Consider the following 25068-nt stretch of genomic DNA (forward strand, 5'->3'; position numbering starts at 1 on the left):
TTGAATATAAATGCACATAATTATAGGTCTTTTTCTATACCTGAAACATTTTATAGAAAAATGATTATACTTCCAAATAAACAACTTTTTAGATTGCTTGTATCACATATAATATTATTATTATTATTATTATTTTTTTTCAGAAAGGTGATCGTGTGTTTACCAGGGCCACCATTACAGGGAGTTACGCAGAGTACACACTGGCCTCTGAAGATACTGTTTATCCCCTTTCCGAAAAGCTTAGCTTTAAGCAAGGAGCCGCCATATCCATCCCCTACTTCACCGCCTACAGAGCACTCTTCCAGAAGTAAGTGATGTGAAGGGGACAGTTTTTAATTGGTTAATTTTTAAAACTCAAAGGTGTAGTCACACTTTAAAGCGGTTGTATACCCATTCTGAGCATCTTCCTTTAACTTACTTTTTTGCAAGCTATAGTATTGTTTTCAATTTTTTTTCCTCTCTTCTTACCAGCTTGCTTTCCACGTAATCTTTAGTTTTCTTTCACATGATGTCACCGGCGCATGCGCTGTTAGCCCTAATTTACCGGCAAGCTTATGCTGTCGGAAAAATGCTGGGTCTATGCAGGGGCTGCGTCATTTCCTACTGCCGGCGTCCGCCCCGAGATCCCGCGATACTCCCTGCTACTCCTGGAGTAAGGGAGCAACAGGGCCGTCTCCGATTTGCTCCACAAGGTTTCCGTAGTAACTGAAAACGAAAACAAAGCTTGGATACGGAGTGTAATGCGCATGCGCAGGATTATGGCCAGGGAAACGTAGGGAGGGCGGAAATAAACCGCTGGACAGATGCGGAAGACCAGAGTTGAAATGGGGGCGGCTAAGAACAAGCAGGGGACATTCACAAACTCTTTCTTTATGACAGTAAGAAATATTTTGGCGCATACTATTTTTATGGCTTTTTGATTGAAAACTATTGTAAAACCTTGGTTTAACAGTAACTTGGTTTGAGAGCGTTTTGCAGGACGAGCAACATTTTTTTAAAAGAAATTTTGACTTGATATACAAGTAGCGTCATGTAACTGAGTATAAAAGAGAAGAGAGGCGCCTCTAAGTGTAGCAATATGGTTACATTTAATGAAGGTACAACATTTAGCAACATATTGCTATACTTAGAGGCTCCTCTCTTCTCTTTTATACTCTGGAGCTCCTGCTGGATTTTGCTTCTAATCCCCTTGTGGAGGCTTCCATTTGTGGATGGACATTTTATGGTTACACAACCTGTCACATTGCTATAATCTTTTTAGATGGACTATAAACTGAAGGACCTATGAATAAATGGCTGTGGAATGAATAATCTGAGTTTCCATTATTTCTTATGGGAAATTCGCTTAGATATACAAGTGCTTTGGATTACAAGCATGTTTCTGGAACTAATTATGCTCGCAATCCAAGGTTTTACTGTAGTTTGATTGATATTGATCTGCCATTTAAGCAATATATCAGTTTACTACCGCTTCAAATCTCCTGTACTTGTCCTGGGTTGACTGCCAGGAACTTCAGTGCTACTTGTTTTATTCAATGTCTTCAGTGACAGAAACCATAAATGATGATTTTTATACAGAGCTGCACTCATGTGGTCACTGGAGATCACAGACTGCTGGAAGAATATGGCTCCTGTATACGCTTTGTCTAAACCCTGCCTATTCCTCCTATCATATTTGAAGCTAGGATCTGCCTAGATTTAGTAAAATTTAAATACATTTTAGTATGTGATTTATTTGTTTTTCTTGTATAGAGCACATGGCAAACCTGGAGAGCTGGTCCTTGTACATGGCGCAAGTGGAGGGGTAAGTAGCACATGCACTGATTATGACTGTAAACATAGGAATACACATTAAGATGGAGCTCCAGATAAATCTGACTCAAGTTTTGTATTGCTGTCCATGCCTCATACATCAGAACAGTAAGTATGCCAACAATGTAAAAAAAAAAAAAAAAACCCTGCCCTTAATTCTTCCTCCACTAATTTAAAACTAAAATAAGCATTTTTATTGTATGTCCCCATAGGAATGGTTTCTCCTCGCTCCCTGTCCACATGACACTCAGGGCATCTATGTGACCTGAAGTGAGGGGAAATCTGACCAATGGAACGACCCACAGCCAATAAAATCTAGTGGAACTTTTGGAAGTTTTCCAATTCATTCTAAAACAAAGTTTTGGCTGGCAATGTGCTTTAAGACTGCTATTCCAATTTCACGTCTAGACAAACTCATGGACATACAACCTATAGGCTTTTTGTTAGAATGAACAACTATATAGGACACTTAGTTTTAGTTTTTTTTCTAATTACTGAACTGTTACATGAGCTAAAGAAACACTGTCACCTGTCCATTCAGGGCAAAGAGACAATGGGGTTGATTTACTAAAACTGGAGAGTGCAAAATCTAGTGCAGCTCTGCATAGAAACCAAACGGCTTCCATTTTTTTTTTTTTTTAACCTCCCTGGCGGTTTTCCCGAGTGTGGCTCGGGGTTAAAAATCAGGACCATTAGCGGTAACCCTGAGCCACACTCGGAATTACATCGCAGGATCCTGGTGTGGCGTTACTTACCTTGTCCCCGGGATCTTGCGATGTCCCCTGCAGTGTCCGCGGGCTGTGTCCTCTGCCCGAAGCCTCTCTGTGCCAGGCTCCGTTCCCTGCGAGCGTCGCGACGCACGGGGGCGGAGCCTGGCGGCAAATTCAAAAAAATGTCAAAATCATAACACATACAGTACTGTAATCTTATAGATTACAGTACTGTATGAAATTATTTCACATCCCTTTTGTCCCCAGTGCTTTGGCCAATGCCCTGCATGCAGTTTTATGTGATATATACTGTTCTTTCTGCCTGGAAACTGGAGATTGTCCATAGCAACCAAAAAGTGTCCCTTTACGTCAAAAATGGCTTTAGACCAGCTAGAAAACAGCGATAGTAAATTAGAACACTTGCAGAATTGAGCGATAGTGAATCGTGGGGAAATTTATTTTATTACTATTTATTTTTATTTTTTTTAATTATTTATTTTTATTTATTATATTATAATTTATGTTTTTGTGTTTCAAACTTTATCATACCCGGGATATCTACTAGACTCTGGTTTGGACAGATTTAAGTGTGTTATTATTAAGAATTACAGACCTACAATATAAAATGCCAAATTTCCATGCAAAATAATGGTACCGCTTTCAGCACCTAAAATCCGAAATAATCACACCGCCAGGGAGGTTAATCAAAGCCTAATTGAGCAAGCTGAAGCTCATTGGCTACCAAGCAGAGCTGCGTCAGATTTTGCACTCTCCAGTTTTAGTAAATAAACCCCGGTGTCTCCTGATAGCATAGCTCCCGACTGTCCCTGATTACGAGGGACTGTCTCTGATTTGGAACAAAGTCCCTCGGTCCCTCTTTCCTCCCCATTTGTCCCTCATTTTGGTCTGATCTATATATTTATAAAAACCCACAAGCAGGAGCGAGCGAGTGGGGGAAAGGAAGTGGGACTTTGAATGAAGCCAATGGTTTGCAAACCGACACATAACGGTGGGTCAATAGAATCTTTATTACTAATTCATACAGACAATGGTATCAAACAATGTCAAGTTAACACTTGGTAAAATGTTAGCAGTGATAACCAAAGATCAACGTAAAGATCATTAGCATAGTTATCAAGGATAAACAGGTAACATGAGTAATGACATAGGTATGAGCGATGTTACTAAATAAAAACAAGGGATCACCAGGTGTCAGAATACGTAAATAGTTAAAACAAAGTAATGCCTGCCAGATAGCTGGCCTCAAAATCCTGTTGAAGGGTAATAGCCTGTATAGCATAGGTTGGAACAAAGGAGGGGAACTGGTAGCTCGACGCGTTTCGTGGTTCGGGACCACTCATCAGGAGCAGACATGTCATGTTTCTAGAATGTAAAGATAATAATATCATGGGTAAGAATTTAGAATGGGTACATGAGGGCTGGTAATCCCCCAAAAATAATAATAGTACTCACAGCAGGCAAGGGTAGACAGTGAATGGCCAGGCACGGCAAGCCGTCCAGAACTAATGCCAAACCGGGAGCTGAGGCGGGCATCCCCGCCGCGGCGACCAAAACAGGCACCCCCCAGGGGGCGATGCAGAGCCACGGGGCACCCTAGAGTAGAAAGTGGCAGATAGGTGATAATATAGGGGGGGGTTGTGAGTGCAGGAAGGTAAGGAAGGTGGAAGTGGGGGGAGGGGAGAGTGTGAGGGGTGGTGGAGATGTGGAGAACCATAATGGAGGAGGTGAAGTGAGGGTAGGAGTAAAAGGGAGAGAAGTGAGTGAGCGGGGAGATAAAGCAAGTGAACCAACAGGTCAAGAGAGGGAATAGGAAATTGTGAGTGAAGTGGCATTACCTGTGTGACATAGGTGGTGTGGAGAGAGAACCACCACCACACTATAGTATACCTCGAGTGCCGCACCGCCCCAGGTAACCAAGAACGCCCATATATAGGCGCCGCCGCGGGGAAGCCCGCCAACGTCACGCACGCAGGGCCAGGAGTGGGAGGAGCTCCGGCGGGGAGCCGACCAATGATCGGCGGCCGCCGGGACCAGCCCATTCAGACCGCGAGCATAGAAACAACAACGCAGAGGGCGCGGCGGCACCATAGGCGCGGTACACGTCCGCCGCGGGTGGCGTGACGTCGATGGGCAGTGGCGGCAAGCCCCGCCCCCACACACGCCCACCACCATGGGCGGGCGGGGGGGGGGAAGGAGGGGGCCGACAGTGCCCATCGCAGCTCCCGGGTAGGCAAGGGTCGGACGGCCCCCCGGCCGGCCAAAGCCGTCAGCCCAGGATAAGGCTTAACTATCAATTGGGAGAAAGGTTAAACATAGAAATTGAAGAATAACAGCCTAAACCGTAGGATTGGAGACATGACAAGTCATAATGAAACTGGTAAAAGTAAGACAAGGATAAACACAGGTGAGGCTATCAAGGAATCCATAGAGGCAGAATAACAACAATAGTTGATAAAGCAAGATTTGAACAGTAGAGCAAACCATGGGCTTCCATCCCTATTAATATAAACAACAAAGGGGGGAGGGGGAATTGGGACTTTGAATGAAATTGCACCGGGTAGGGGCGCACATTTCCATCCCTATGACTACAATTTATAAAAACCCACAAGCAGGAGCGAGCGAGTGGGGGAAAGGAAGTGGGACTTTGAATGAAGCCAATGGTTTGCAAACCGACACATAACGGTGGGTCAATAGAATCTTTATTACTAATTCATACAGACAATGGTATCAAACAATGTCAAGTTAACACTTGGTAAAATGTTAGCAGTGATAACCAAAGATCAACGTAAAGATCATTAGCATAGTTATCAAGGATAAACAGGTAACATGAGTAATGACATAGGTATGAGCGATGTTACTAAATAAAAACAAGGGATCACCAGGTGTCAGAATACGTAAATAGTTAAAACAAAGTAATGCCTGCCAGATAGCTGGCCTCAAAATCCTGTTGAAGGGTAATAGCCTGTATAGCATAGGTTGGAACAAAGGAGGGGAACTGGTAGCTCGACGCGTTTCGTGGTTCGGGACCACTCATCAGGAGCAGACATGTCATGTTTCTAGAATGTAAAGATAATAATATCATGGGTAAGAATTTAGAATGGGTACATGAGGGCTGGTAATCCCCCAAAAATAATAATAGTACTCACAGCAGGCAAGGGTAGACAGTGAATGGCCAGGCACGGCAAGCCGTCCAGAACTAATGCCAAACCGGGAGCTGACCTGTTGGTTCACTTGCTTTATCTCCCCGCTCACTCACTTCTCTCCCTTTTACTCCTACCCTCACTTCACCTCCTCCATTATGGTTCTCCACATCTCCACCACCCCTCACACTCTCCCCTCCCCCCACTTCCACCTTCCTTACCTTCCTGCACTCACAACCCCCCCCTATATTATCACCTATCTGCCACTTTCTACTCTAGGGTGCCCCGTGGCTCTGCATCGCCCCCTGGGGGGTGCCTGTTTTGGTCGCCGCGGCGGGGATGCCCGCCTCAGCTCCCGGTTTGGCATTAGTTCTGGACGGCTTGCCGTGCCTGGCCATTCACTGTCTACCCTTGCCTGCTGTGAGTACTATTATTATTTTTGGGGGATTACCAGCCCTCATGTACCCATTCTAAATTCTTACCCATGATATTATTATCTTTACATTCTAGAAACATGACATGTCTGCTCCTGATGAGTGGTCCCGAACCATGAAACGCGTCGAGCTACCAGTTCCCCTCCTTTGTTCCAACCTATGCTATACAGGCTATTACCCTTCAACAGGATTTTGAGGCCAGCTATCTGGCAGGCATTACTTTGTTTTAACTATTTACGTATTCTGACACCTGGTGATCCCTTGTTTTTATTTAGTAACATCGCTCATACCTATGTCATTACTCATGTTACCTGTTTATCCTTGATAACTATGCTAATGATCTTTACGTTGATCTTTGGTTATCACTGCTAACATTTTACCAAGTGTTAACTTGACATTGTTTGATACCATTGTCTGTATGAATTAGTAATAAAGATTCTATTGACCCACCGTTATGTGTCGGTTTGCAAACCATTGGCTTCATTCAAAGTCCCACTTCCTTTCCCCCACTCGCTCGCTCCTGCTTGTGGGTTTTTATAAATTGTAGTCATAGGGATGGAAATGTGCGCCCCTACCCGGTGCAATTTCATTCAAAGTCCCAATTCCCCCTCCCCCCTTTGTTGTCTGATCTATATAGTTGTATATAAAATGCACTTTATATCTATCAAAAAGTGTTTCCCAGTGCTAAACCTTTCATCCATCTTCTAAATTGCTGCATTTGTAAGTTCCAAAAACCAGAATAAAGGAATAGTAGTGGTAAAAAAAAGAGCATTTGTGGGTTTAACAAATCCTTTTCCTTTTTCTTTTTTATTTATTTATTTATTTTCTTTTAAAGGGGGTGTGGCAGGGGGCGTGTCCTATGCCTACATACTTTTGCTAATAGATGTCCCTCATTCCCATCTCAAAAAGTTGGGAGGTATGCTGATAGCCCACCTCCTCACAGCAAGGCATGCTTGCCTATCCACGTTCCCTTGCCAACTTCTAACTGTAGAAGTGCACTTGGAGTAAACTCCAGTGTCCTGAGTCAATGATGTCATTGCTCCATTGCATAGCATACACTTCAGTGGTACTTGTTGTATTCAATGTCTTCGGTGACAGAAGTCATAAATGGTGATTTTTTTTTTTCATACTGCACTGCAGGCTAGTCACTGGAGATCACAAACTGCTGGAAGAATACAGCCCCAAGTCTGAGTTTCTCTCGGTGAATGATGTCACTGCTCCCCCCCCCATGTGATAATGTTAGGGGCTGCCAATTATCCACTCCAGCCCAAGCTCTGTCGTATTGGAAAGGTCTCGTGCTCCTTCATACCCAGAGCCTCACTCCATCAGAGCAAAGCTGTGAAGGCTTTGTTTGAGCAGGGATCGTGGAGGGTTGAGTCCACCTTGCTAGGGAGGTAGGCTACCAGAAGACACTGTCACTTTGCCCAAAAATGTAAGGCGTCTCCAACTAAGCTAACAGAACTGCTAAATGACTCTGTTCCCATTACAAGTGAACATGTTGGGCTCATCTTCTGTGTTTCATTATCTCACAGACAGGGATAGCTTGTTGCCAAATTGCCAGAGCCTATGGATTTCGAGTATTCGGGACTGCTGGAAGCCCAGAGGGATTAAACTTGGTTCTACAAAATGGTGCTCACCAAGTTTTCAACCATAGAGAACATGACTATATAGAGAAGATTCAGGTGGGAATATTTTAACCTTTTTGGTTTGTGTATTTTTGAAAAAATCTGTCTGATATTAATAGGGTGGATAGGTAGATTACTTATTAATAATAGGTATTGGTATAGTGCCATCAATTTACACAGCGCTTTACATATTTATTATACATTCACATCAGTCCCTGCCCTCAGGGAGCTTACAGTCTAAGGTCCCTAACTCACATTCAGCCCAGGTTCACACTGACAGCGGGACTGAAATCGTGCGAGTTCAGCTGATTTCATTCCTGCATGTCAGTCTGACTTCGGGGGTGATTCCAGAGACATCTGTGCGGGTTCCTGCACAAATGTCTATACAAATCGCACCCCGAAGTCTCCAAAAGAAGTACAGAAACTACTTTTGGGAATCGTGCAGCACCACAAATGCGTCGTCGCAGCGATTTGGACGGTGCCATTGCCGGCAATAACCGCTGATTTGGCATGCGATTTGACATGTCTTCGCATCAGTGTGAACCTAGGCTTAGGCACAATTTTTAGACAGGAGCCAATTAACCTACCAACATGTCTTTGGAGTGTAGGAGGAAACACACGCAGGCACGGCGAGATCGTGCAAACTCCATGCAGGTAATGCCATGGCTGGATTTAAACTGGCGACCCCTAGTGCTGCTAGGTGGATGAACTAAGAAACTTGCTTGTTTAATGCATGGGTTCACTCACAGTCTAATCCCAGAAAAAGGAACAATTCAAGCATTCATCAAACAACCAACCAACACATCTCAGGGATAAAGTACCCCTTCCATCAGGCCTAGAAGGATAATAAAGAGTATTTCACAGTAAACTTATAAATACTTTCTCATACAAGAATATGAAGTTTTAGTCCCTATAAAGACCCCATTTGTATCTTCTTTTTTTTTGTTAACTTTTTTATGTACAGGAATCTAAAGTCTGGCAAAGAGTTTGTATCTATCCACTCTGTTTTTCCTTCAGATTCCACTAATATGAAGTTGATAATAAATATAAATTGCGTCAAAAAGAGAAAAAAAATATATTTTTGGGATGCAAAATTTACATATACAAATCAGATTTCTGATAAAATGATTTTATCATATTATTGTCTTCTGTTTTCCTTTTTATATAGAACAGAGTGTGTGTATATATGTATGTGTATGTATATATATATATATATATATATATATATATATATATATATATATATATATATATATATAATATTTATTTTTTATTAGATCTATTCATTTATAAATCCTACAGGGGGGGGGGGGTAATTTTTAGGAGCAGGATATGGCATCAGAAAAAATTAAATATTAATAATATAAGTAGACAATGCCTCTTCTTATTCTCTGTCTTGTTACACAGGAAGCGGCTGGAGGAGAAGGAATTAATATCATATTGGAAATGTTCGCCAACAATAACCTGAGTAATGATCTTAAACTTTTATCGGTTGGCGGAAGAGTTATAGTAAGTACTACAACTGCATCTCCCACACTTAATTCAATATTTTTATTTTTATTTTTTTCAGGAAGGGGGGGGAGCTAAAACTTTACTCACCGCAGCCCCAAAATATAGCCCAACTCCTAAAAAAAAAAAAATTGTCCCTCAGCTTGCCTCCCAGTTTTATATTCACTTGTCCAGCTATAGATATTTCCTGTGCAGCTTGTCAATGCCACAAAACCACTTGCCAAAATTCTGCCACCTGGACCCGCCAGGGCACTGTTCGTTCTCCATGTTGGAGTATTTCAGTTTTGTCACGTTTCACAAACAAACAAAAATCCGATATATTTCAATGATAGAATGCCCTTTCATCAGGCCTGGGAGTAATATAAAGGTACGGGTATTCTGATTGTATTCTGTTCCTTCACAACAGGTTATTGGCTGCAGAGGACCTATTGAAATAAACCCCAGAGATACAATGTTCAAGGAGTCCAGCATCACCGGAGTGTACTTCTTTAACTCATCCAAGGTAACTAAGAACAAGGAAGGAGCTTAAACCAGACTTTATAGGAAAATACTAAATCTACGCCCCATTCTATATATATTAACAAAAAAAAAAAAAATAGTGTGTATACTTATTTGCTTTAACCAAGCATTATTTCTTTTCTCGGACATCACGGGACACAGAGCCACAGTAATTACTGATGGGTTATAGGGTATCACTAGGTATTGGACACTGGTCACACCCTAATCAGGAAGTTCAACCCCCTATATAACCCCTCCCCTTCCAGGGATACCTCAGTTTTTACACCAGTGTCTTAGGTGTTGGACGTGTAAAGATGTCCTGTGCTGAAGCTCCAAAAGGAATATTCTAAGATCCTATACTGGGGCAAGCCAGGCGACCGGATCCATTCAAAGTGTCTTTTCATGGCCGAATTGGATGGTACCCGGGCCTCGTGTCCGAAGAAACGAGGTTTTACCTGTAACGCTTCTCTTTTTAGAGAGCTGGACCCGCGGATCAGAAAATGGCTTTAAACTTCCTAATTTCTGGCGAGGTGCTTTACAGGCCCAGAACTGAAGGATCCCCCTACTGATGGGGGCCCCAGTCTCTGACGGTTTTTCCACAAACGGAGCCCACCGTGAGAGGCGAAGGCTGGGTCTGTGTAAACTGAACCCTGCGGCCTGGATAAGGTAAGAGGAGATTCCACAGAATTTTAATTCTAGTGGCTTTTCTCCTTTAAGGTGAATGCATGCTGTGCCTATTGTGACCACCGGGGGCTGCCAAGAGCACAAACCTTCTCATGTTTGATCTGTCTCAGCGTCCGCTGCATTAGCTCTTCCTCCAGCTCCAAAGGTAGATGGTGGGGGGTTTTCTCTGCTGGGATGGTCCCCCCAGGCTAGGGAAAGGCTCAGGTATGCTGTAAGGCGGGTGAGACCGCACTGTCACAGCCGCTGCCGCCGCCGCCACCGAAGCCGCATTGCGATGCAGGGCCCATCACTGCCGGCCTCCTCCTTATTCCCCCAACCCCAGCCTCCCTTCAGGCTTGTCAGAAAGGGTCGGCTCGCGCGGGAAGCGCTCGTTTTTCAAAAACGAGGGGGGGGAAGGGGGGGCGGGGCGTCAGCACAGCGTCAGCGTGCCCAGACGCCCACAGTGCCAGAAAGCATGGCCATTTAAAGCACACTGTACAGGTGCTCTGAGCTTTGGAGAGACACAGAGCTGACAGTCGCATGTAAGGTGGGACACAGGCATTCCCCTAGGCTGCATTTACTAAAGAACACCGGACTGGGCATTTGGTAGCAAGGCTTTTAGCCAGACTACATCGCTCAGCAGTCAGTGTTCGCTTTTGATACCTTACACCTTGTTGCTTTGCACTATGGGTAGAAGAGGTTCAAGCACCCCAAGAACCAGAGGCACTAGGGGGTCTCGTTCAGGTTCTGAGGACCCCCTGTCTGCTACACCATCCCCTCCTGAGGGACCCGGGGCAGCTGGACAGGGAGAGCCATTGGGGTTAGGGGCTACATCTGCTGCCGGCACTTCAGCCCCTGTGTATATTACACAAGAAGTTTTTTCCTCAACCATTTCTGGATTAGAGAAAAAGCTAATGGCCGCGATTACATCTTCACGCAGTGAAAGAAAACGCACAAGGCCTTCCTCTGCTTCCCAAGACCCTCAGTCAGAGGAGCTCTGGGATAAAGGAGATGAATCCCTTTCAGAGGATCGGGATGGGACAGATGATTCCTCTTCGGAGGATTCAGGTGGAGAGCGACCCTCTGCGACTTCCCAAGAGGAGAAAGTCTTAGTGCAGATCCTCACTGGTTTGGTCCGCTCCACATTTAAGTTGTCCCTACCTGAAACTACTACAGAAACCTCTTCTGCTTTGGGGTCACTGAAACCTTTCCAAGCAGCACATGCTTTTCCTGTTCATAATTTACTTGAAAAGCTGCTTTATTCTGAGTGGGATCACCCAGATAAGCGATTTCTTCCGCCGAAAAAGTTTTCTACACTTTATCCTATGGAAGAAAAGTTTATTAAGAGGTGGGGAATACCGGCCATTGATGCGGCCATTTCCTCTGTAAATAGTAATCTGACTTGTCCTGTAGACAACGCTCAGATGCTCAAAGATCCTGTGGATAAAAAGATGGACTTCTTATTGAAAGATGTGTTCTCTTTAGCAGGATCAGTGGCCCAACCTGCAGTAGCAGCGATTGGAGTCTGTCAATACTTAAGAGACCATGTTAAACAGGTCATCAAAGTATTACCTGAACAGCAGGCCCAGGGGTTTGCTAACCTTCCTGCGGCTTTATGTTATGCTGTTGATGCCATTAGAGATTCTATCGTGCAAACCTCTCGCCTCTTGCTTGGGTTGGTGCATATACGTAGAATCTTATGGTTGAAAAACTGGTCAGCCGAAGCACCATGTAAGAAGCTACTGGCTGGGTTTCTCTTCCGTGGTGAAAGGTTGTTTGGAGAGGACTTGGATAATTATATCAAGATGATCTCCTGTGGGAAAAGCACTCTCTTACCTGATAAGAAGAAGAGTAAGCGTCCCTCTTTTAAACGGACTCTTTCCCCAGCGCCAGGGGCATCAGCCTCCAGGCAGTCACGAGGGTCTCCTCCATATGGGGCAAGAAACAAGAGTCAACCCCAGGGACACAAGAAATCCTGGGGGAAAAGGTCTTCTAAGCAAGACACTAAGACCTCTTCATGAAGGGGCGCCCCGCTTGCTCGAGTGGGGGGAAAGACTGCTGCAGCTCTCAGGGCCCTGGCAGAAGGACTTCCAGGACAGATGGGTGATCTCCACGGTAACCTTAGGGTACAGACTGGAGTTCCAAGAATGTCCCTCTCCTCGTTTCCTCAGATCAGGTGTTCCCAGAAAGCCAGAAGAGAAGCAGTCGCTCCTTCTAGCGATAAAGCGACTTTTGTCGCAAGAGGTCATTGTGGGGGTTCCCACAAAGGATCAAGGATTGAGACTTTGTTCCAATCTTTCTATGGTCCGAAAACCAAATGGGGACGACAGACCCATTTTGGATTTGAGAGATCTGAAACGATTCCCAAGGATGCAGTCCTTTCGTTTGGAATCAATTCAGACAGTAATCTCCGTCCTGCAGGGAGGAGAATTTCTGATATCAAAAGGCATCAGAGATGCAGGCCTATATGTGCCCAGTTTTCCTGCTTAACTGAAGTGTCTGCAGGCAAAGATCACTGCTCTAAGGGAGCTGATTCTGACAGTCAGGGCCAAGAAGGGTCTTTCTGTCCGCCTTTGTATAAGGCTGCAGGGGAAGATGGTGGCTTCATTCGAAGCAGTTCCCTATGCGCAGTTCCAAGCAGAACTGTTGTAACACAGTATTCTGTTGACCTGGAACAGGAAGGTGCAGGCATTAAACTTTCCAATGCACCTATCGCATGCGATGCGTCAGAGCCTCAGTTGATGGCTCATACCCGAAAACCTACAGAAGGGGAAATCCTTCCTACCGGTTGCCTGGGATCCTCTTGCAGGCAGGACGGATGCGTTGGTGATTCCGTGGCATCGGCTCTCACCGATTTATGCATTCCCTCCCATTCTGCTACTGCCACGGCTCCTTCGCAGACTCAGGCAAGAAGGGAAGTCGGCACTTCTGGTGGCCCCCGTTTGGTCCAGAAGAACCTGATAAGCAGAAATAGCAGGGATGATGGTGGGTTCCCGGTGGACCCTACCGATACACCCAGACCTGTTAGCTCAAGGTCCGGTGTTCCAGCCTGCCTCACAAATGCTAGATTTGACGGGTGGGCTATTGAATCCCACGTTCTGAAAAATCGTGGGCTTTCAGGTCCTGTCATATCTACCTTGATCAAGGCAAGGAAGCCAGCTTCCAGAATGATTCATCATAGTGTCTGGAAAGCTTATGTATCCTGGTGTGAATCCAGGGGTTGGCATCCCAGGAAATATGTCATAGGTAGAATTCTGGATTTTCTACAATTAGGATTAGAGATGAAGCTGGCCTTGAGTACCATCAAGGGCCAGGTGTCGGCCTTATCAGTGTTGTTTCAACGGCCGCTTGCTTCGCATTCTCTGATCCGAAACTTTATACAGGGGGTGATGCGTCTTAATCCTCCGGTTAAGGCGCCCCTAAACCCCTGGGACTTGAACTTGGTTCTATCGGTGTTACAAAAACAACCTTTTGAACCAATACGTCAGATTCCTTTGGTCTTACTGACGAGGAAACTAATTTTCCTGGTAGCTATCTCTTCTGCTAGAAGAGTATCAGAAATAGCAGCTCTTCCCTGTAAAGAGCCTTACTTGACTATACACAAGGATAGAGTGGTACTGCGCCCTCATCCTAGTTTTTTTTTTTACCGAAGGTGGTTTCAGATTTTCATCTAAACCAAGACATTGTACTACCTTCCTTTTTTCCAGAACCTTGTTCTTCGGAAGAAAGGTCATTACATTCTTTGGATGTAGTAAGAGCAGTCAAGACCTATCTGGAGGCAACTGCTCAGATTCGCAAGACGGATGTCTTGTTCGTGCTGCCGGAGGGTCCCAATAGAGGACAGGCAGCGTCAAAAGCGACCATTTCTAAATGGATTCGACAGTTGATTATTCAAGCTTACGGTTTGAAACGGAAGGTTCCCCCGTTTCAGATCAAGGCACATTCCACAAGGGCTATTGGTGCTTCTTGGGCAGTGCATCACCGGGCCTCTATGGCTCAGATCTGCAAGGCCGCAACCTGGTCTTCAGTTCATACATTCACCAGATTCTATCAGGTGGATGTGAGAAGGCATGAGGATATCGCCTTTGGGCGTAGTGTGCTGCAGACAGCGGTACAAGGTCCTCAGGTCTGATAGCACCCTACTTGGTTGTGATCCCCCCCCCCTCAGTTGGCATTGCTTTGGGACATCCCATCAGTAATTACTGTGGCTCTGTGTCCCGTGATGTCCGAGAAAAGAAAATAGGATTTTTTATTACAGCTTACCTGTAAAATCCTTTTCTTTCAACGGACATCACGGGACACAGAGGTCCCGCCCCTCTTCTAATACACCTATACTGCTTTGCTACAAAACTGAGGTATCCCTGGAAGGGGAGGGGTTATATAGGGGGTTGAACTTCCTGATTAGGGTGTGACCAGTGTCCAATACCTAGTGATACCCTATAACCCATCAGTAATTACTGTGGCTCTATGTCCCGTGATGTCCGTCGAAAGAAAAGGATTTTACAGGTAAGCTGTAATAAAAAATCCTATTTTTTATGCAAGGGGTGAGGGCTGCAATATAGCGATGTAGGAGATCTTGGATAAACTACCTTACACCCTGGATTTTGGCATGCTCTGTTAGGCAAGAGTGAGTGGGGATTCTTGTGATTAGTTGGAGTCGCTGTCATTGCCGGCATCTGACAAGAAACCCCTGCGGAGTCAACCAACCTCTGTTCACACGTACCTAAAGCCCTGAAGAAGGAGACAATTCCCCAGAAACACATTAGCTCAACTTCTATATCCATTATCTTCAATAAAAGATTGTTGACCCTTCCATCAAATGTGATATTACTGGGTGTTCCTCCCTCTCCATCCAAATGGGCCTTCTTGTGGGATCTTGGGAAGACTGAGGAACTCATATTTCACAAGAATAGGCTCCTGTACTGGTACTGATCCAGAGACATCCAGGGAACTAGCATACTCTGAAGGAAAGATCAGCAGAAGCCGCCTCTATGAATTTCACATGACTGGGTCCTTTTAATATATAAGGACAAGGAAGGGCACAGATCTGCTTATCATCCATGGGCACCACAATGGGGTAAATGAGCCCCTATGTGAACAAATGTTCCGGGGACTGTGAGAGCCGGTGATCACAGCAGCATAGCTGAGCTGAGCAATGACTGCGCACTGTGGTAGGAGCACATGCATCACAGGAGGGGGTAAAATGTGATTAGAAATATTTGGGTAGGAGAAACAAGTCACATCTGTGTGTCCACTTTAACCTCCCTGGCGGTATGATGATGTCAGGTTTTTGCGTCTCAAAGCGGTACAATTGTTTTGCATAGAAATTTGGCGTTTTATATTGTAGGCCTGAAATTCTTAGTAATGACACACTTAAATCTGTCCAAACAAGTGTCTAGTAGATATCCCGGGTATGATAAAGTTTGAAACACAAAATCATAAATTATAATATAATAAATAATTTATTTAAAAAAATAATATAATAATAAAATTTCCCCACGATTCACTATTGCTCAATTCTGTAAGTGTTCTAATTTACGATCGTTGTTTTCTAGCTGGTCTAAAACCACTTTTGACGTAAAGGGACACTTTTTGGTTGCTATGGACAATCTCCAGTTTCCAGGCAGAAAGAACAGTATATATATATTATATAAAACTACATTCAGGGCACTGGACAAAGCACCAGGGACAAAAGGGAAGTGAAATGATTGGATACAGTAATGTAATCTTACGGTTTACACTGTACTGTATGTGTTATGAATTTTGTAGTTTTTGAATTGGCCGCTGGGAACGGAGCCCAGCACACAGAGGCATTGGGCGGAGGACAGAGCCCGCAAACACAGTGGAGGGACATCGCAGGATCCTCGGGACAAGGTAAGTAACCTGGACCAGGATCCTGAGATCCTGTGGCTCGGGGTTATCGCTAATGGTACTAAATTTAACCCCGAGCCACACTTGGGAATACCGCCAGGGGGGTTAAAGGATAAGTTCAACTTTTGACAAAAAAAATAAGAAATGCATTTTTTTTTTGTTTGCAGGTAAAAAATGTGCATTTTTAATTTTTTGTTTTGGGAGCCTCTACAGCATTGCACACGTGATCAGCAGATCCCTCAGTGTATCTGCTTGCTCATACCACTTACATAAGGAAGAATCAATGAACTACTACCATGGTAATTCAGTGACAACTACAAGCCAACAGCCGCTAAGGCTGTTGGAACTTGTAGTTTTCCATTCACAGAACATCCCCCCCCCCCGCTAGCTGCCAAAGCCGAGGGGGTGGTCCTTTCATAACATGACACACCCTGAATATAGGTGTAACACGTTATGAAAGGTGAACTTATCCATTAGCCTCCCTAGCGGTAATCCCGAGTGTGGCTCGGGGTTAATTTTCAGTACCAAAAGCTGTAACCCCAAGCCACACTCAGGATTACACTGCAGTATCCGGGTACAGGTACGTACCTTGTCCCCAGGATCCTGCGATGTCCTCCGCCTGATGTATCAGTGTTCCCGACTCTGTTCCCTGCAAGCGTCGCAATGCATGGGGGTGGAGCCCGGCGGCAAATTAAAAAAATTACAAAAAACATAACGCACACAATACATTGTAATCTTACAGATTATATTACTGTATCAAACCATTTAACCTCAGTTTTGTCCCTAGTGCTTTGTCCAGTGCTCTGCATGCACTTTCACCGTTATTTTTTTCTGCCTGGAAACTTGGGAACATCCATGGCATCAAAAAAGCGTCCCTCTATGTCAAAAACTGTTTTCAACCAGCTAGAAAACAGCGATAGTAAATTAGAACACTTGCAGAATCGAGCGATAGTGATTCGTGGGGAAATTCGCCATCAAACGCTGAGAGTGACGATTCTGCGACTGAGCTCAGTGATGTGCGAACTTAGTGCTCTATTGATTGTGGTACGGATAACGCAGCGCTGAGCTCAGGCGCAGAATCGTCGCTGTCGTCACTTTCAGTGTTTGATGACGAATTTCCCCACAAATCACTATCGCTCAATTCTGCAAGTGATTCTAATTCAGGATCGCTGTTTTCTAGCTGGTCTAAAACCGCTTTTTAATGTAGAGGGACGCTTTCCATTGTCCTGATTGTGACGTCGTACTTTGTGCAGTCCCATGTTTCAAAATTTTTCATACCCGGGATATTTACTAAACCAATATGAAATGTCTAGTATTATAGTGACTATTAATATTGCACCCTTGTTTGGACAAATTTCAGTGTTTTTCATTTATATTATTGAATAAAATGTATTATTACTATAATAAATAACTATAAATAATTATAAAAAATATTATTTATGATTTTGTGTTTCAAACTTTATCATACCCGGGATGTCTACTAGACTCTTGTTTGGGCAGATTTAAGTAAGTTATTCCTAAGAATTACAGGCCTACAATAAAAAAACAACAAATTTCCATGCAAAACAATTGTACCGCTTTGACATTCAAAAATCAGACATAATCATACTGCCAGGGAGGATAAAGGGGTTGTAAACCCTCGTTTTACTTATCTGAGCCCTAGAATTTCACACGCCGGAGACACGCTCTTCCTTTAGCCGGGGTTCTCGGCTCTTGATTGGATAGACTGATAGCAGCGCAGCCATTGGCTCCCGCTGCTGTCAATCAAATCCAATGACGCGGACTCTGGCGGGGGTGAGACCGAGTCATACATTCAGCGGCTATGGACGCCAAATGCTGGACTTGGGAGCACGCCCACAAGGTAACCCCCTGGGGGAGCGCTTCTCCTAGGGTGTTATCTGATGTGGGGAGGAGCCGCAAGAGCCGCCGGGGGATCCCAGAAGACGAAGTTTGGGGTCACTCTGTGCAAAACGAACTGCACAGTGGAGGTAAGTATGACATGTTTGTTATTTAAAAAAAAAAAGAAGATATTTGAAGCTTTACAATCACTTTAAAGGAAAGCTATTCTGAGAGGAATACATAGGCTGCTATTGTTTGAAGTACAAAGGCTTTTCAAAATACGAGTTGTCAAAGCTGTTATGGTGATCTGGTGTTACAGATTAGAATTAGAAAAAGCTTCTTTCAATATTAACCTCTAAAAATGTACCTCTCTATTGGGCGGTAAGTCAAAACTTTGCTGTCTTCAAGCACTGCATCCTTGCAAAGTCTTCAGGATTTGATGCTTCTAGGAGTGGTGCAAGGCCCTCCACCTGTCTGTAATGAGGTGGAGATCAGCAGGACATACCAGTAAGAGCTGCGGGGAACCCAGAATATTGACACTCTTAAGCCAGTGTCAGACTTTTAATAGGAGAATGGCGCTGTTCACAGACAATAGAAAAATAAAAAAAAAACACAAAAAAATGTAAATGAAAAAATATTAAAAATATTGGGAAAGAAGATTGACAATAAGTGTAAGGTGTGCACCAAAGTCCACAACAGACTAGGTGAGAGATTCCTGCTAAAATCCTGCAAACTATTCCATTGCGTGTTTTACATAGGATGTGGGTGTGCAAATCACTACCATTGGTGAAAGAATTTTAAAATCGTATAAAATGAGAGAAATAGATAAAAGTGAATTGAAAATTATATCAACATTTGAAGATCCCACTAGCGTGCCCAGTGACATAAAAAATACATGTAAATAGGCCAAATTATTAAATGAAAGATATAAACATCTGTAATTCCTCTGACATAAACCGTGAGAATCAAAAAAATATATAGGTGCAAACAGAATATGTGTATATAATAGATGGGTTAATCAAAAAATTGTAATGGTGAATATGTGCGATCAAAAAAATAAAATAATATATGTGCTCCAATCAAAATCGTCCAATGTGAATTGTCCAATAAATGTGAAGGAGATCCCTATACACAGATGGTAGGCATATCCAACAGATGTGTAATCCCCAGCAAATTTTCAATACTGATGTGTCCGTGTTTAGCAGGCCCCCACTTGTGCCCTCACTCACCAGAAAGCCCAACCCCTGCAGGGGTGAAGGGCATGAATAGATCCTGTGGCCGGAATCCTGGACGCCCGGAATCCCCCTCTCAGGTTCAGCGAGCTCCTTCCCTCTTGATCCACAGTGTTCCTTATATTAGTATCCACCGGAATAAATCCATATGTATGGAGAAACAAGGAATCCTCATAGTGTAAGTCCGTAAAACTCAAAGTTTATTTACCAAAAAGTTAGTGTTAAAAAATGGAAGCTGACACTGCTTGATGACTCTTGATGACGAAACGCGTAAGGTGTGGCCATACGGTACGCAGACGTCGCTCCTACGTTTGACCCTGCACTTCCGGTTTCGGTAGCTAGGTTGGTGGAACGCACGCCGCCACCTCGCTACCTCAGATACCATCCGCTTCTGTTTGTCAGGGGAGCAGTGTCCGCTCCCATTTTTTAACACTAACTTTTTGGTAAATAAACTTTGAGTACTTACTTAATATTTTTTCATTTACATTTTTTTGTGTTTTTTTTTTTTTTATTTTTCTATTGTCTGTGAACCGCGCTATTCTCCTATTAGAATACATTGTAGTACGTGGATTTCACTTCGGTGTTTCCAGTTTGCCTGGGGGACTGCAGTTCCTTGTTGATTTTGATCCTAAGCGCGGAATATTTGATTTCCATCCAGTGTCAGACTTTTGTCGGAAGGGCGTGTGCCAGGAACTTGTCTTGCATACTAACAGCACACAATTGTCGGCCAACAAACACGAACATAGTGACTTATTACGAGGAATTTCAGCTCTTGAGCGCAACCCTTTGGGCACCTTCTGCTAATTTGGTGTTTGGTGAGCATTGATTCTGAGCATGCGTGTTTGTACTTTCAACTTTTGTGTGACGGACTTGTGTACAGACGATACGAAAATCTGACGACAGACCATTGTCCGGCGAAAATTTACTAGCCTGCCATCCAACATTTGTTGGCCGAAAGTTGGACAACAATTGTCTGAAGGAGCGTACTAACAGTCAGATTTTAGGACAACAGTCTGTCAACAGACAGTCCCCTGCCAAGAATCGGATCGTGTGTACGAGGCTTTAGAAGTGCTGCTTTTCCAGCAGACTTCAAGGGATGATTCCCCAGCAGTTGTGTTCAGCGGTGTGAGCCCAAGGAAAGGTAGGTATGTTTTCTTCTTTTGCAGGTACATCGCATTTGCCATTTTAAATTTCGTAACAGAATTGCTTTATGGAGACTTGCTGGGGTTGATTTACTAAAACTGGAGCACTCAAAATCTGGTGCAGCTCTGCATGATAGCCAATCGGCTTCTAATTTCAGCATGTTCAATTAAAGGTTAAGTTCACGTTTGGGAACACGTTACATGTTCCACCCGATTTTTAGAATGGAACATGTTCCCGGTGCTGCAGCCGCCGCACACTGCCCCCCCTCGTGGTGGCAGCAGTACGAGAAGTCCCCCTGTCCCCCCCCCCCCCCCCCTCGTACCTGCTGTCGCTGTTTAAACAAAGGCCCGGTAGTGCGGGGCTCCGCCCACACAGCCGCGTCGTTCATACACAGAGCTCTGGGTGTCTGAATGAACTACAAGCCCCAGCATCCTTGGTTGATGTCGGCTTGTAGTTCTCAATAAACTACCATGACGCTATGGAGTGCTGTAGTAGTTCATTGTCTTCCTGTCAGCGAGCAACGCCTTACCAGTACGAGATGTACAGATACACTGACAAGGTGCAGGAGACCTGCATGGCATCGGCGATCTGCTGATCTCTGGTGCAATGCTTTACAGGCTCCTGATACAAAAAATTATAAATGCACATTTTTTTTTTTTTTTACCTGCTAAAAAAGTGCATTTATTATTATTTCTTTTAACCACTTCCGGACCAGCCGCCGCAGTTTTACTGCAGCAGGTTGGCTCAGCTGGGCAAATCGACCTTACCTCACGTCGCTTTTCCTTTTTGGACACTAGGGGGCGTGCCGATGCGATGACCGCCGAGCACCCGCGATTGCTCATGACAGAGCGAGAACCAGGATCTGTATGTGTAAACACACAAATCCCGGTTCTTTCAGGGGAGTAGAGACAGATCATGTGTTCATACTAAGTATGAACACCGATCGATCTCCCTCTTCCTAGACAGTCCCATCCCTCCCACACTTAGAACACGCCTAGGGAACACAGTTAACCCCTTGATTGCCCCCTAGTGTTAACCCCTTCCCTGCCAGTGACATTTACACAGTAATCGGTGCATTTTTATAGCACTGATCGCTGTATAATTATCAGTGGTCCTAAAAATGTGTTTAAAAGTGTCCAATTTGTCCGCCGCAACATTGCAGTCCCAATAAAAAAAATCGCAGATCGCTGCCATTACTAGTAAAAAAAAATAAAATAATAAAAAAAAATGCCATAAATCCTATCCCCTATTTTGTAGACGCTATGACTTTTGCGCAAACCAATCAATATACACTTATTGCGATTTTTATCATTTTTTTTTTTTATTAACAAAAATATGTAGAGGAATACATATCGGCCTAAACTGAGGGAAAAAAAATGTGGGATATTTATTATAGTGGTTTTTTTTTTTTTTTTCAAAATTGTCGCTATTCTTTTGTTTATAGCGCAAAAAATAAAAACCGCAGAGGTGATCAAATACCACCAAAAGAAGCTCTATTTGTGGAGAAAAAAAGGATGTCAATTTTGTTTGGGCACAACGTCGCACGACCGTGCAATTGTCAGTTAAAGCGACGCAGTGCCGTATCGCAAAAAAATGGCCTGGTCATTGAGCAGCCAAAACTTCTGTGGCTGAAGTGGTTAGACAAGTGAACTCATCCTTTTTAGGCTGGGATCACACTATTGCAAATTGGATGTTGTTTTTTTTTTTCGCATCAAATTCACGTCAGGAGCTTGTGACCGGCTCTTTATGGAGCGAATTGCACAGGAGTCCTGTGCGTCTTTTGGTCTGTTTCAGGTCCGAATTCGGGCTGAAATCGGACCTGAACCGGTTAATGGAAAAGCACTGGCTGCCTGCTCTGAGCTCCTCCATGCTCTAGTGTGCACATAGCTTAAAGCTCTAACAAAAAAAACAAAAAAAACCTGGAAGCTGATTGGTTTTTATGCAGAGCTGTACCAGATTTTACACTCTCCAGTTTTAGTAAATCAACCTCACAATGTCAATTTTCCTGTGTGGAATAGTGACAGAGGCTCTTGCAAGCTCACCTTCCCAACCAAACTGCCTTCTTTGCATTCTGGTGCCCTGTCAGGACCATTTACATAATACTTTGTGCTCCTGGATATGTGGGAGCAGGTCACCTCCACCCAGTATACGTTGCTCGGGCCACAGCGACCACCTGTCAGACCTGAACATTGTCACCTGAGGAGGTGATCACCCCTATGTAAGGTCTGACATTGAGCTAACAAACAGATTAGAGCAGTATCCCTTTTCAACCGACAGCAAATGATCCAAGATTCTGTAGAATAAACACATTTTAATACAAAGATATTTATTTTGGATTTAGGAAGAGTGGAAGGAGATTGGAGCAGCCCTTGTTGGAGGGATGGAAGCCGGCTGGGTGAAGCCCCTCATCGGACCTGAATACCCCCTGGAGAAAGCCCCCCAAGCTCATGAAGACCTCATACAGAGCAGAGGAGCCACCGGAAAGATGGTCCTTATCATCTAAGTGGAACTTTATTATTGCACCTTCATAACAATAAATGTCAATCATTTTATAAACCAATTTACCTCTAAAGTAATGCAAATTTGGATATTTTTGATGAAGAAAGAAAATCAAGCACTTAATTTTATTAAAAAAGCACATTAAATACCTTTTTTAAAATGGTCAACCATGGCTTTTTAATTGGGATTTTAGTAAGAATGGTTTACAGCCAAGATGACATTGCAATGGGGGTGCTCAGGAGGCAAATGCCAGCCAATCGAAATTTACCAAGTCTGGAGCAAAATCCCTGAGAATAGGCAAGTACAGACATCTCCCTTCTACAGGGTAGTTACCGTATATACTCGAGTATAAGTCAAATTTTTCAGCACTTTTTTTTGTGCTGAAAGTGCCCCCCTCGAATTCATTTTCCGAACCGAATTTGGGGCCCCGTATCTCAGGGCCACTTAGTGCTAGGAACCCCAAATTTGGTGTGCAAACCTAGTGGAACTGGTACCACAACATATCCAAAGCTGAAGTTCCTAGCACGAGCCCCAAAATCGGTTTGGAAAATGTCATTCTCTGCTGCAGAAAAGTGCTTGACATTTTCTGAACTGACTTTGGGGCTCCATATCTCAGGGCCACTTGGTGCTAGGAACCCCAAATTTGGTGTGCAAACCCACTGGAACTGGTGTCCAAAGCTGGGGTTCCTAGCACCAAGTGGCCCCGAGATACGGGGCCCCAAATCCAGTTCGGAAAATGTCATTCTCTGCTGCAGAAACGTGCTTGACATTTTCTGAACTGATTTTTGGGGCCCTGTATTTCGGGGCCACTTGGTACTAGAAACCCCAGCTTTGGAAATTTTATGGTGCTAGTTCCACTGGGTCTGCACACCAAATTTAGGGTTCTTAGCACTAAGTGGCCCCGAGATACAAGGCCCCAAAGTCGGTCAACCGTGTCAATCTGCAGCAATGTCATTTCGGGACCCTTTAGGTTCAGAGACCCCAAATTTTAGCTGCAGCTAGGGGGGCATCTAAGAACCCTTAACTACTGAGTTTGAAGTTCGGGGGATCTATGGCTGCAAATGGGCACAGTGAGACATGCAAAAGGGCACAGTGAGGCTGCAAATGGGCATTGTTGACCCTCTTTTCCACTTACAGTAGCTGTGCATTTCTCCCCCTCGTCTTATACTCAGGTCAATAAGTTTTTCCCATTTTTTTGTGGTAAATTAGGGCCTCGACTTATACTCGGATCGACTTATACTCGAGTATATACGGTAGTATAACAGTTATTAGGAGGGTGGGAGCAATTTTAAGCTTAGTAAGATCTAGCCTGGAATGACCCTTTATAACATGGATATGCAATTGGCGGACCCTCAGCTGTTGCAATACTACAAGTCCCATCATGCCTCTGCCTCTGGGTGTCATGCTTGTGGCTGTCAAAGTCTTGCTATGCCTCATGGGACTTGTAGTTCTGCAACAGCTGGAGGTTCGCTCATTGCATAGCCCTGCTTTATAAAGTAGCATTTCCGGTTACAATGCACTTTAAATAGTACATTTGGGCCAAGAAGACAAAAGGCACCATAAACAGTCCTCGGACGGAACAACTTTTTCTAACAGATGTAGGGATTCAAGATCTTACAAACCAGGAAAAAAATTTTGAAGATCATAGACACGCCCCTCAAAACTACTGAACCAATCATGAAGATGTAAAAGGAAGGATTCCTGAAAAGGGAAGAATATAATTTTCAGTCTCAAGATATATACAGTGCCTTGGAAAAGTATTCACACCCCTTGACATTTTCCACATTTTGTCATGTTACAGCCAAAAACATAAATGTATTTTATTGGGATTTTATGTGATAGACCAACACAAAGTGGCACATAATTGTGAAGTGGAAGGAAAATAAATGGTTTTCAAAAAGTTTCTACAAATAAATATGTGAAAAGTGTGGTGTACATTTGTATTCAGCCCCCCTGAGTCAATACTTTGTAGAACCTCCTTTCTCTGCAATTACAGCTGCAAGTCTTTTTGGGGATGTCTCTAGCAGCTTTGCACATCTAGAGAGGGACATTTTTGCCCATTTTTCTTTGCA

At 43.9% G+C, this 25068-nt stretch overlaps 1 protein-coding gene across 2 annotated transcripts in view; it reads left to right on the top strand.

The window, feature by feature from the left end:
* Positions 1 to 23156, top strand: part of LOC141103759 (quinone oxidoreductase-like) — a 34942-nt gene extending 11786 nt beyond the window's left edge. The window contains exons 4-9 of one of the 2 annotated variants that reach the window (XM_073593729.1): positions 144 to 307; positions 1753 to 1804; positions 7650 to 7799; positions 9150 to 9251; positions 9658 to 9753; positions 22839 to 23156. In XM_073593729.1, the coding sequence (XP_073449830.1) occupies positions 144 to 307; positions 1753 to 1804; positions 7650 to 7799; positions 9150 to 9251; positions 9658 to 9753; positions 22839 to 23000 (726 nt within the window). In that variant the 3' untranslated portion in view covers positions 23001 to 23156. Of the gene's footprint in view, positions 1 to 143; positions 308 to 1752; positions 1805 to 7649; positions 7800 to 9149; positions 9252 to 9657; positions 9754 to 20012; positions 20196 to 22838 lie in introns of those variants that run through there. The other variant, XM_073593728.1, reaches the window with a different exon arrangement.
* Positions 23157 to 25068: the final 1912 nt, after the last annotated feature.

Source organism: Aquarana catesbeiana, linkage group LG07, assembly GCF_042186555.1.
Source record: "Aquarana catesbeiana isolate 2022-GZ linkage group LG07, ASM4218655v1, whole genome shotgun sequence".
NCBI classification, from domain to species: domain Eukaryota; kingdom Metazoa; phylum Chordata; class Amphibia; order Anura; family Ranidae; genus Aquarana; species Aquarana catesbeiana.